Genomic DNA, 14,317 nt, shown 5'->3' on the forward strand with positions numbered 1-14,317 from the left:
TTATCATTTTCGGTGGAATTTATGAATTCTGTAATAAAAGGGAAAACTTGTAGTGCTCAGTTTCCCAGGATTGTTGCTGCAAGTTACATAAAAGGCAGCAAGCTCAGTTTCATGTAGACTTCTCAGAAATTTAATTAGTTGTAATTTACAAGTACAGTTTGTTATGGTTTAGCAGTACCTAATAGATATTCTGCAAGACAATTTGTATTTGAACCCCTTTTTACCTGAATCATTAGGTACTGAGACCGTTTAAGTTAGTAGTGACATTATATAGTAGCAGATAGACATTAATCAGTTCAGTATACACTGATTTCTACTTATCTAAATTTTCTGTTCTCTTACCCAAAAAAAAAGGGTTTTCAAAAGGATGGAAGGAGACATTTATGAGTGGTGAACAAGAACCGTGGGTGTTCAGGGGTGGTCTGACAGCTGACCTTCAGGTACACATATTTTCAAGTGTTTGTAGGCTGTTTAGTGTCAGAATTATTTTGTTACAAAGGAAAAAAAAGTAGCTTTAGGTCATTATTCACAAGACACGCCCTTGGAAAGATGACTTTTTGATTTATATATGTTAATAAATTTGAACAATGAAAAGCTGAGAAAGGGATTTGTTTTTGAGGGTCACAGTATTTCAAGTGACAAATAAAAAAGAAGTAACACTTAGTTTGTTTGTAACTTATCAGAAATAATGAAGGATATATCACTCAGCTTGATGGAAGCCTTGAGGCATAACAGATAGTTCAGTTAATAACGTCTCTCCCTACAGGAGGTAGAGTTAGAGATCACCATCTGTTATGAAGTTTTAATCTGCCTAGAACCTTCACATAGTGTGTAGCTCTTAATATTTATTTAAATGGTAGTGCCACATACAAGCATATTAATTTTTCTGAAAAATGTTGGTGTATTGGTTGCACCATAGTGACATTGTAATATGCATATGCATATGCTTTGCACTGCCATGAATTACCTGTCCACATTTGGACTACTGTTTGAATAAACACAATATCTTTGTGTCGTGGAGAGTTGTGTTTTTTATATTGGGTGCAGACGCGTTATCGAGAGGAACTTGATTATACTGTAGGAGCAGTCTCCCACCAGTCATCCATATTTGGCCTCTGTGTGGTTGCTCTGAATCTTTCCACACTAATGCGGTACTAAAATGTTCTTTTTTTTCATAGAGGCTGCCCCATTTTCTTTACTCCATATTTGTCAAAATTGAGCTTCACTGCCCATAATATCAGAAGTATTGTATTTAACACTTAAAAAGGTATCTGATAGTGTAGAAAAATATATTGCCAAGAAGGCACATTCAACTCATCTTAAAGTGAAGGTTTGTGATGAGTGCTGTAATCAGGATCCTTATATTCACGCATTAGTCACTGTGCCCTCTGTGAATAATGATCTGTTTTCCTTTTCATGCTTTGTGGTTAACCCAAGCCATACATGGTGCATAAGGACTTCAGACATTTTAAGTGTGTTTCCATGTATAAGGAAAAATGATTGTGAAAGAGCACTGGGCTTTATTAGTGCTTTTTTGTGTGATGTGTAGTATTTTATTTTAGTTTGTAATGAATACACCATTGTTAGCATTCCAAGTGTTTGTTTCCAGGAGTGTGTATTCATGATGTGGATATTAGAGATGCACTATTATTCTCAACAACTGTAGAAATTGAATGTTGTTTCATTGAAGATTGTTTTTGATACACAAATAAATAATTTTCCCCTTTCATTTCTCTAGCGATTAATACCTGTGGATTCTGGAAATGATCTGTTCATGTACAAAGCTCCTGATGTACCAAGTAGTCAGATTTTTACCATAAGGCCATACTTACCATCAGATGAAAGTCTGGTATATGCAGTGTGCCGCCAAACATGTGCAGATGGACGGGATGGAACTGACCGTTTTCTAGATATGCCAGATATTATTGGAGACAAGTAAGTTACCAAACAAGCAAATGTAGTTTCGAAAGGTGAATGCTGCATTTGGGTTATTTAAATACATGTGGCTAATCGAAAATGTAGTTTGTTTGAAATGGCTTGAATTTGTAATAATTGTTCAGGCTGCCTGTTTCCCTGTGTGTGTATGTTATAATTAATTAATCTCTGAATAAAATTCATGGAATAATGGGTTATTCCAACATCCTGTGTAACATGTACATCGTTGTGTCAAAACTCTGTGCTGATTATTCTTACTTCGATCAGTGTGGGAATGACACGATTCCAGATCTTACATACTCTCTTATTATTATAAAGGTTACCAATTATATCCATAAATGAAACAAACAAATGGTCTTAAAGCAAATCATGTCTGGACTCTGCAATTTTACAACATTCACTCGTGTGTCATTTGTCACCAATGATTCTGCATTGTTCAGATTATTTGAAATACTACCTGGATTATTTGAAACCTTCTTACCTTGTTGGTGGGAAAACCTTCAAATTCCCCAAAAGAATCCCATAATTGTCTGTCATATTAGTCATCCAACATGATTGTGAATAGCTGTTTCCCCAGGGGCACATGTTGTCATCATCATGGGACCCTAGGGTTATCATTTTCTTGATGTGTGTACATATTATTTGTTTCAACTTGATTGGACTGAAATTTTTGCCCTTCAGCTTATGTTGTTATGATTTGAATTGTATTCATTTTGTTGCCATGAGGTCATCAACTTTGTACAGAAAGGCTTTCTTCCAGTATCAATTGAAGCTTGTGTGTTTCTCACCCTGAACTTTGCTGATTTATTACTTAACATTCCCCCCACCCCCGTTTTTGAATCTTTCTTAAAATGAATCAATCTTCATTTCTTCTTCTAAGTTTGTGATCAGTCTGTATATGCATATTAACAACCATCAAAAGTTCATATGGTTTTTCCTGATGCTATAGTGCTATATTGAATACTTGTTCCAGTTGACTTGATGATACTGCTTTGCACCCTTAAAACTTGTTGTCAGTGGTAAATTTAGCAGTGATTTTTGCCAAATAAGAACTGATGCTTTTAATCTGCTTTTTGGAGTCCTGTTTTTATTAAAAATGTTCAGTTCATTCTTCCTCCAAATACTCCTCAAATTCTTTGGTTGGAAGGTCCTGTTTTGGTAATTTCTTGTACTGAACTTCCTGTATTACTTATCTGTAGTTTCAAGTTCTGAATTCTGTTTTTGTAATTGTTACGGGGTGTGGCAAGTAAACTTGCCAAATGCATCACAAGTTCTTCAAATATGATTTTATTCTTTGTAAGTCAGTTGATGTGATCCAGTGTGATCTGCCTTTTTGACAAAATGATGTAATTTGATGATAAAAAATCTATTCAACAAGCAGCAGCATCTCACACGCATAAAAGAAGGTAAGTTTTCAGAGCCAGTGGCTCCTTTGTTAGGCAGACTTTCTGCCTGAAGAAGCAGCCACTGGCTTCGAAAGCTTGCCTAATTACAACCTCCTTTCATGTGTGTGTTCTGTCGCTGCTTGGTGAGTAGATTTTTTTATCTACCCAATTAAATTATTCTGTCAAAAAGTGTGATCTGGCTGATATTTCAGTGGGTTACTCTCTTTAATGCCGATTTCTTATTCATTGTTAGTAAGCATTTTACACAGTCAGAGATCACCTGTTCCAGTTTTTTGGTCAAATCATGTGTATGATAATTCTGTTTACTTTCCTCTTTGGATAACTTGATAACTATGCGCTTTCTGAAATGTAAGTACGATGACCTCATATTACACAGCACTTATGCTCAGCAAAGTTACTCCCCGTAGTTGAACTTGGAACTAACTCCATCTCTTCCTAAAATTAGCACATAAGAAAATTTCCCTTTCTTTCTTTATCAGAATTTGGTATTTTGTGCTAGAAGTCTGCATCTAATATTTATGTTCATGCAAATTGCATGCCACGCGTGGATCGCGAAAGTCTAGCAAATGTCAATGCATTCTTGTTGGAGGGGGGGGGTAGCAACGGCATTGAACTTCACTTACGCTTGTTCAGGCATCCCGCACTCAAATTGCCTATCTGTCTAATTATTGATCACTGATCTGCTATCTGTTGCAAGACCATGGTGTGTAAACAGGAAATGTGAAAGTTTAGCTAGATTTGAAGATAATGACATGAGTGTGAAAGATGCTGCTTGCAACAGTGTTTGGGAGAGAATTTCACCAGTCATTATAAAGAGGATGGAAATCACATTGGTTATGTGTAGTATAACTGGTGCTCTTCTCTCTTGTCTTTCAGTTCCACTATGACCTAAACGAAGGCACATTTGTGCAGAACGCATCAGAGTGTAAGTTCTGTAGCATTATTAGCTGCAGTGAAAGATGCTACAGATTAGTATATAGTGGAGGATTCCACACTTTATGTTAGGAGATTATAGTTTCCATTTCACAATTTGGACAACATAGACGTCTTCAATATTTTGTCTTGTCCTACAACGATCTCACATAACACTGAAAGATAGGCCAATGAAACATGCCTGAAGATGATGCCCAGCAGCGTTGATGTCAGATTGCAAATCCTTGTTTCTGTACTGCAGGTACGTGCGCTGTCTCGAACATGATTGGACACTGAGAAGTATGATGCTATGACAATTTGCATCTTGGAGAGGAATGTAGGAAATTTATCAAGAATCACATCCTGGAAAGTTTGTTTAATTTATCAAATTTTGAAACAGTTTTCTTGCTGTCAGATTCTTAACTACTTCTGTGGTGGCATTCACTCTAGTGCAGACGGAATTGTATATCTAAATTTGAATTAATAAAGCAGAGCATGTTAAAAAAAATTTCATTCTGAGACAGCTCATCATGATGACAAAGGTTGGTCGGTACTTTTTCTGTGAAACTTTTAACTATTTCCAAGTTTTTGCTGGTGCTTTCTTTATGTATTACAGTAATGTAATGATTAGGTACTATCATGTTGGACAATATGTGTACAACTTAATGTAATTTGATTTGAATTCAGTATCAACAGCTGGTGGGAATAACATATTGAACATAAGTATCATTAATATAAATTTTTCGAAAAATGAAGCAGGTGCTTGTTGGACAGGATTGATTAGCTTTTGGTGTCAACAGTAAATAACACATCAGCTACAGAGATACAGATTTAAGCAGTTAATAAAATATTACAACTAAGAAAATGAGGAGGCAGATGATCATTTTGGCACTTATATCTATTCCAACCAAACAAAATATCATTCCATGCTTGATTGACACAGCTGAATTTTGAAAGTAAAACAGGAAACATGGAATTATTGTGTGTAGTAGATGGGAGGGGAGGGCTGGGTGAGAATTCAGCAGTGAATTCTTGCTTTGATTTGGCTTACAGATCTGAAAATGTGCACATCATGGATAAATTGTCAAACACAGCATGGAAATGTTTACAAATATGTTACATACAGAGATACAGATATGTGGTGTGTCCATTCTGTCATACATGTCCAAATTTTCAACTTTCACCATTGATTTATTTCAATGTGTGTAGGTGGCTAAGTGCTAATTTCTTGTGATACGCATTACATGTAGATGCAGTTACTTTTTACTTTATGTAATCTGTTCAGCATATGGTAGTAAATACTTCATTCTTATACTGTACGTCATGTGAGTAGATGTAAAGTTTAGGGCTATCTAATTGAAAATTTTGTCATTGCTTGACGAGTGTACTTGCTGAATATTCAGACACTGAATTATGTTATAAAAGCATTGAATACCCATCTGTCAAATGCATGACAAGAGTAACACTAAATTTTGTGGAATCTTTTTTTTCCCAGTTTAAGCTTGTGGCATGTCTGCTTTTCTGTACTACTGTGAAATTACTTTTTTTACTAGGTTGGTTGGAGGGTTCTTGGCACTTAGTACAGAGTTCTGCTTTGTTGTTGAGGATGAGAATGGACTTGTTGGGTATGCATTGGCAGCACTTGATGCACGGCAGTATCACAAGAAGTTGGAACTAGCCTGGTTGCCGGAAATGTGTGCCAAATATCCTCGGTCCAACAATCTCTCAGGAACACTTTCACCTTCTGAGGTAATATTGAATTGATATTTCAGATTTATTTTGTTTTCTTCAAACACTTTTTGTTCTGTCTCCAATGGGCTTAATGAGATGTTAAGATCTAATTTTCATACCTATTTTCAAAGTTCTTTGATGTTTTACTACAAATGTAGACACTTGCAATACAGCCCATATGACAAAGACCAAAAAATGTCAAATAGGGGGAATAATCATGCAGTCACAAGTTTTTGTACAGTGGTAAGAGAGAGTGCCAGACTAAAAAACCTGATTGGTGGGATGAGGGCATTAGGGTCAGGGTGTTTTAAAGATCACTTTTATATGTTTTTCTGGAGCAACTCAAAAGCTGTGGCTGCTAGTGAAAAGTTTCCCAGTGCAAAATTAAACTACATTAAATTTCCTGCAGAAAGGTCCTATTCATTTTTACTGTAGGTCTAATAGTTTCTGAATTGCAGGGGATAGAAAAACTGCACATGATTAAAAATAATGTTTAATGGATTAAAATTAATGTCTGTTATTAAATGAAGAGGATTAAGAATGAATATTAAACATTTATATTATGAAAAGAATAGATTGTTACTCACCACATAGAGGAGATTTTGAGTTACAGACAGGCACAACGAAAAGGCTGCAAAACATGAGATTTTGGCCAAAGACGTAGTTCTAAAGTTGACCCCCCCCCCCACTCTCTCTCTCTCTCTCTCCTCTCTCTCTCTCTCTCTCTCTCTCTCTCTCTCTCTCTCTCTCTCTCTCTCTCTCTGCAGCCTGTGGCCTCAGTGAGCAGAAACAGGAGTCATGGGCGTGTGTTTTGTGCTTTACATTGTGTGTGTGTGTGTGTGTGCGTGTGTGTGTGTGTGTGTGTGTGTGTGTGTGTGTGTGCGTGCGTTGCGTGTGGCGCGTGTGTGTGCATGGGTGTTTTGTCTACTGTAGAGTATGGCCTTTTGACTGAAAGCTCATGTTTAGCATTACCCTTGTTGTGCCTGTCTGCGACATTACCCTTGTTGTGCCTGTCTGCGACTTGAGATCTCTGTATGGTGAACAGCAATTTATCCTGTTCATAATATTGTCATTATTCCACCCTCAATTTCCCCTTGTTTAATATTAAATGTCTGTACTACATGTAAGCATAATAGACCCATATTAAGGGATAAATTGTGTTCTAGAGGTGTAACATTGTAACTGAAACAGGGGGGGGGGGGGGGGGGGAGATCAACACGCGATCTAGTGTTTGGTCATGCTGCTCCTTCCTTCTTAGGTTCATAAACTGAAGAGCGCATAAGTGATTCCTCACTTCATCGCAAGAAACAACCACGGTGTGTTTCACAAAGTTACACTGACTCTTCGGCAGCATGCTGATGGCTCCCTGGCAACACAGTGCAAAGAAGTGTCTGGGGCTGTTTACTTTCCAAACAGTGCATTAATAGTACTTACTGGTAATACTGTTACTGGTAATGCTAACACATTAAATGCATCTGGACTGAATCGGTGAGGGTGTTTTGAAAAGTTCTTGAAACGGAAAGTACTTACATCACTGAAACGTTTTTTATTTTTCAATGTAGTCTTCTTGTAGATTAATGCACTTTGTCCAACAATGTTCCAGTCCCTTGATCCCATCTTGAAGGTCGGTTTTCTCCAGGCCTGCAAAATAGTTGTCAACTCTGGCTATCAGTTCTTCGTTTGAAGTGAATCTTCGTCCACCAAGAAATATTTTCAGTTTTGGGAAGAGATGGAAGTCTGATGGAATCATATCAGGTGAATAAGGGAGGTGTGGCAACAATTCATAACTTAGTTCATGTAATTTTACCATGGCGATTGCAAGTGTGTGGGGCGCATTGTTTTGATGGAAGGTGACTTCCTTCCTTGCTAAACCTGGCCTATTTTCGTGTACCTCTTCTGGCAATTTTTCCAGGTGGTTAGCATAATATTTGCCAGTAATTGTTTGCTCTGTGGGGAGATAATCTACAAACAGAATGCCCTTCGCATCCCAGAACAGGAGATAGAGAAGATCCAAAGAAGAGCGGCGCATTTTGTCATAGGGTTATTTGGTAACCGTGATAGCGTTACGGAGATGTTTAGTAAACTCAAGTGGCAGACTCTGCAAGAGAGGCGCTCTGCATCGCGGTGTAGCTTGCTTGCCAGGTTTCGAGAGGGGGGCGTTTCTGGATGAGGTATAGAATATATTGCTTCCCCCTAATTATACCTTCCGAGGAGATCACGAATGTAAAATTAGAGAAATTCGAGCGCGCACGGAAGCTTTCAGACAGTCGTTCTTCCCGCGAACCATACGCGACTGGAACAGAAAAGGGAGGTAATGACAGTGGCATGTAAAGTGCCCTCCGCCACACACCATTGGGTGGCTTGCGGAGTATAAATGTAGATGTAGAACACTGATGCCATGACCTTTCCCACTGAAGGAATTGTATTTGCTTTCTTTGGTGACGCAGAATCAGCGTGTTTCCACTGCTTTGACTCTTGTTTTGTGTCTGGGATATAGTAGTGCACCTAAGTTTCATCTGTGGTTACAAACCGGCACAAAAAATCTTGTTTGTTTCTCCTAAAACAGGCCAAACATTGTTCCGATGTGTCCATTCTCATGCATGTTTAATCCAGCGTCAAGTTGCGGCACCCATCTTGCAGATAATTTTTTCATTTCTAATTCTTCAGTTGAAATGTGATATACTCTTTCAGATGACATATGGCAAGTGTGAGCAATTTCACACACTTTCAAGCAGCGATCCTCCCTGACAATTTTGTGCACTTTTGCAATGATTGCTGGACTAGTGACACATCTTGGCTGATCATTGTGCGGATCATCATCTAAGCTCTCCCGACCAAATTTAAATTCATTTGTCCGCTTGGCAACAGTTGAGTATGAAGGAGCAGAGTCCCCCAATGTATTCTGGAAATTGGCACGAAAGTCCTTTGCTTTCATACCTTTCTTTACGAAGTACTTAATCACTGTTCGAATCTAAATTCTTTCCATCTTCGCAAATCATTATGTTGGAACAACAACAGAGCCACGTAACTGCCACAGCTCTCTTCCAAGAGCACTATGTGGCATCTGTTTATAGACAACAGTCCACCGAATACAGTTTCACCTACCATGAGTGCCCCTCATTTTTCAGTTTCCCCAGCCTTTTGTATCCAGTTCTCTTGTGAGTAGACAAAATAACTTCAGTGGACTCATCTTTATATAGTCCAGTTATTTTCAGTATATTAAGCAATTACTTAATTGAAGTTGTTTAGTGAGCTTTAGTGTAAAATATATTCCTATAAACAGTGGTTGAGAAGTGTTTAATTTGTAAGTGTGATGCTGTCGGTGATCTCTGTAATGTTGGTAGAAAAGGAATTGCTTGGTAAATATGACACATTGCTTCCGTATATTGTTGTCAACATACTGTAAAGCCATAAAACTGTGTTTAAGCCACTTGGTGGTGAATTAATGACTGACCAGAAAGTTATGGCACCTGTTTCACCACGAGTTACATTCCTTGTAGAGTGCGTAGATCTCGCCCATTCAGGTATTGCTGGTGTTTGTGTGTCAGCTGCACTGAGTGCAGCTACTTGCCACACACCCACAGTATATCTTCCAAGATGGGTGTGTATATTTCTTATAGAGTGCGACTGATCATGTTCAAGTCTAGAAAAATAATCTGCTATAATCTATTACTTGACTTACGTTCAAATATCCAAAGTTTCATAACATATTATAGGTGACCTACTTTTGTTGTAAAAAGAGAGCCTATTTAAGCCTCCATGCCTATTCAGATGTTGGGAGAGCTGAGGTAGGGTGATGCATGTGATACCTCTCTCGCTGTGGGAAGTATCCCAACCATTGGTAGTAGGGACAATGAAATTGACATTGTCGAATACATATTGGCAACATGACTTGCAACAGGCTCTTCAGTTTAGTAGACAATTGATACTGCCAACTGTTGAGCTTTTTACATAATAGCTCACTTAACAATTGGAAATCAGTACTAACTTATTTTGTACTTTATAAACATGAGCCCAATGAAGCAATTTTGTCTACTCACATATGAGAACTGGATAAAAAATTCTGGGGAAGTATAGTCAATTTGTAAACTAGAAAGTGAGCAGCACACGTTGTTGGGAATTTCCCCCCCCCCCCCCCCCCCCCCCCCCCCCAAAAAAAAAAAAAAAAATGATACAGCTGCCATACAGGGTGACAAATAATCACCCTGAATTCCAGAATGTAATGTCTGTGCACTGCATCGCTGGTGGCTCATAAGGTGCACTGCGGAAGGATTGGTATAACTTTGTGAAATATACGATGGTTCTTTCTTGTGATGTAGTGGGGCAGAGAGAGTGGGAAATTGCGTTTTAGGTTTTCAGTTTGCAAACCTATGAAGGAGGGAAGAGCATGACCACAGTCTGACGACCTGCCTTCCATCATTCTGCCCTCCTTCCATACCCCAGAACACAATTTATTCCTTAAAAGAAATCTTCTACTTTTAGTTGTGGTACACACAGTTAACATCTGTTGTTAAATCACTTCATTTGGCAACAAACATTAATTTTATGCCATTAAAACACTGCTTTTAATAGTCTGCAATTTTTCCATCCCTGCAACACAGAAACTATTAATGCTATAGAATAAATGAGTAAAACCTTTTTTGTAGAAAATTTAATGTAGTTTAGTCTCATACTGCTAAACCTTTTCACTGGAAGCTGCGATTTTTGAATTACTCAAGAAAAACCCCCATATTCACACTCCAGTGATGAGGATTTGTAGTATGTTGTTCATGGCTATCCTTCCTATGTCTATACAAAAATTTGTCACTATAAAAGTTTTTCTCTCAACTTTCCTTAGCTCAAAAGACAACTTACTGGGGTATACCTGATATCTGATTACACCACAATCATTTAAAGACAGTTCAGGGGTACACACTTGAGCTTTTCATTCTGTGCATAAATGAAGAAAAATGGTGAGTCATTATAGGGAGACAGAAATGGCAGTTTGGAAGATGACACCAACCCCTGGGGTTCTGTAGCTTGTGATGGGTCAACATTGCCTTTTCATTGAGTGACTCACCTTGTCACACATACGTAAATTTAGCCTACATCTATAGATTCGGTACCCTGTTATTTCTTGGACTTGAGAGGACAGCTTGCTATCTTCACTGAAGTTAATATATTTTCATTTGGCAGAGGTGCAAGAAGTCTCCAGCCAAGTTACTTTTAAAGAAGTGTTGCATGTAGGTAAAAAGTAGCGAACACTCCTCAAAAAACAACAAACAGATACTTCTCTTATTTTGAGTGTGTGTGTGTGTGTGTGTGTGTGTGTGGGGGGGGGGGGGGGGGGGGAGAGAGAGAGAGAGAGAGAGAGAGAGAGAGAGAGAGAGAGAAGGCGGGGGGTAGAGGCACTTTTGTGAATGCATTTGTGTGTGGCTCTTTGTATCTAATTTTTATATACCGTATTTACCCGATTTAAGACAAGGTTTCTTCCCAAATTCGTCATTGGAAACTTGGGATTGTCTTATATTCGCAGATTAAACTATTGCTGCTGAGGAAAACGTACTCTGTCTGATAGATTAATATGAGGGTCATCTTACATTTACAGATGATGCTTTAGCTGTTGAGGTATCATACAAATTTATTTTGGAGAGAACTATGATGAGTGTTGGGAGGGGAGTGGTGAGCGAGCAGCAAATTTCGTTTTGCTTCCAACCATGGAAATCTGTACTGCATACATTGGCTTTGTAGGAACATCTACCATGTTTAAACTGCTGTTTGCCCAAATCCATTTGTGCTCGGAATGGAATTGACTTTAAAATTGGTCAAATACTCAACACTCAACAGTAGCATACATTTCTGCCGGGTATGCTAAAGTCTAGACTGTGGTCAGTGGCCTACTTACATGTTTCATGGAGCAGTGTTGTCGTTGTCACTATGAGGTATGACAGAAACAATAAGGGGGGGGGGGGTGTCAGCTGTTGGTTTTACACAGCCAATGAGAGAGTGTCGAGGAGACAGTATGTTTTTGTAGAAAAAGACATTGTAACATTCTCACGTCAGTATAGAAGCAAAATCTGCTACATGTTCAATTACGATTTTTATTAGTAAGAATTTGATAAAAAAAATAAATTTTTCTCAAGAAGCATCATAAAAAAATGGGGACTCGTCTTATGTCCAGGAATGTCTTATATTCAGGGTCATCTTATACTTGGCTAAATACGGTAAGCTTACTATTTAAAGTCACTTTCTTTAAAAAAATTCTATTGTAGTGCTGTATTCAATTTCAGGAGGTAATAGAATGGTTCCATACATACAAAGCAGATGTCCCTGATGTTATCCATAGTCACCATCCATCTGTTATGTGTTGTGCGCTGCTTCCAAATGTCCTGGATCAGAGTGTATCCAAGAGACTAGTAACCTGCTTACTGGCAGCTCTGCGAGCAAATGGTGAGGAATTATTCTATCTTTAGTTGAACCTTGGTTTGCTGGTAATACACTGACCTGCATGAAAAACACAACCCTTCAATTTCTTACAAAAACTGAAATTTATTTTAAAATTATGACACTTTTATGACAATGTTCGACTATCTTGTGATGGAATGTTGTGGTACTGTCTATGTAAGTGTTCAACAACAAGAAAAGGAAGACAGTTATAAACAAATTAAGCCAAAGACGCACACTTCAAAGAAATTTTGAGTAAGCTCATATAGGTAATGCACGTCTGTTTTGATATTATACACTTGACACTTTGCTTCACAGAACTCGGAGGTGATCTCGGACACATCTGTTCGCATCTTCAAAAGCATGTATTGCCACCCCTTCCACCAGTGACAGGTTTCAGTGCTTCAATATGCTCCTGATTAATGTAGTGATGTCCTGTTCTTGAATTATATCCTATTCTTCCTGGAGGGCATTCTGTAGGTCCTGTAGGATGGCTGGATAGTGCCAATGGGCTCTACTTACTCAGCACTTCAACATTTAGTACCTTACCAGTGTCAAGAGATGTTGCTGTTACAACACCATTCAATGAAGAGTGCCCTCTTTTTTTTGCCAGGTACCACCGAAAGCAGCCACTATGTCCCTGTCACCATCATTTTCGACAATAGATTCTTCTGCAGCACTTTTCATTGAAGATTCTGCAACTTCTTTTACAGCCTCAATCAGTAAGCCATAATTCCTCTCAAACTTTGCTGGAGGAGGAGGAAGATTCATCATTGCACAAAGTGTTCTTGCCGCCTTCTGTCCCCTACCAGTACAGCGCATGCCATATGCTACCCTTAAATTCACATCATAAGCTTTGTTTGCGATTTTAGATGTCATGCAAAACGCACCAACGTTGCATTTGCTGCATATCACAGATAAGTTTGCAGCGAGGCCTTTCCTGGCACTCTTATCTTCCACCAAAGAAACACACTGAACACCAAAGCAATGCTTGCACATAATATTAATTGTGACGGTATGTTAACATCAACTATAATATTACATTGGATTCACAGCCTCCATTTTCATTAGTACCAAAAACAAGTTTCCTTCTAGAAGCACTCGGTGGTGAATTGTTTACTGGCTCTGAGAGGTTGCAGTCTTGAGCCACTGGTGTAACATTTGTTGGAACACCCTTTACTGTGTATCTGTTGCCGTGGTGATTTTGTTTACGGTTGAAGCAACGAATTCTAGGCATCCTGTGCGATAATATGCCACAAACGAACACAAAACAACACAGCAAAATGAAAATTGTCGAAAATCACAGCACCACACTGCACGCTTTTCAAAAAATGGAACAAACAAAACCAGCAATCAAAACTATGCATGTTGATAGCAGCAGAGAAAGTATTGATATCGATAGTCCTTTGTGCCACTAGCTGTGGCACAAATATTACATTCGAATTCTACAGAGCGAAATACACTTAGGTATGACAGAAGAATGCTGTGCAGAGGGGCGTGGCGCTGCACCTTCATACACTTAAGACCAAATTACGTACCCTATAACTCCTCAAATATATATGTTTTATACATCAAATTATTCAGGAAGATGTGCGTTACAAAATAAGCATATTTTTGAAAAATCAATTTTTTTAAATTTATTTGTGATGTCCTACCCCCCTTAACTTCAATATTTAATCCATATATGTTCTTCACAGGCTAGACCGCTACTCATCAGTGAACAACACTTGATTCCATTGTTGTACTGTCCAGCCAAGATGTTCTTTTGGGAATTGTAGTCAAGCTGTGCAGTGCTCTCTGGTTGTTTCCTGACCTGTAGCAGGTATTCTGAACTGAAGATTGGCTTCTTTCAGTTTTCATTGAACGGTTCACTACTAACATTGACGCCTCGAAATTGGTGGAGATGATTT

The 14,317-nt window shown here is 38.4% G+C and overlaps 1 protein-coding gene across 4 annotated transcripts in view; it reads left to right on the forward strand.

Moving 5' to 3' along the window:
- Window positions 1-14,317, forward strand: part of LOC126355425 (protein O-GlcNAcase) — a 164,380-nt gene that overhangs the window by 130,560 nt on the left and 19,503 nt on the right. For all 4 annotated transcript variants that reach the window (XM_050005732.1, XM_050005731.1, XM_050005730.1 and 1 more), the window contains 4 exons: window positions 355-440; window positions 1,739-1,935; window positions 5,807-6,002; window positions 12,254-12,413. In XM_050005732.1, the coding sequence (XP_049861689.1) occupies window positions 355-440; window positions 1,739-1,935; window positions 5,807-6,002; window positions 12,254-12,413 (639 nt within the window). The remainder of the gene's footprint in view (window positions 1-354; window positions 441-1,738; window positions 1,936-5,806; window positions 6,003-12,253; window positions 12,414-14,317) is intronic.

Source organism: Schistocerca gregaria, chromosome 3 (assembly GCF_023897955.1).
Source record: "Schistocerca gregaria isolate iqSchGreg1 chromosome 3, iqSchGreg1.2, whole genome shotgun sequence".
Classification (NCBI taxonomy): domain Eukaryota; kingdom Metazoa; phylum Arthropoda; class Insecta; order Orthoptera; family Acrididae; genus Schistocerca; species Schistocerca gregaria.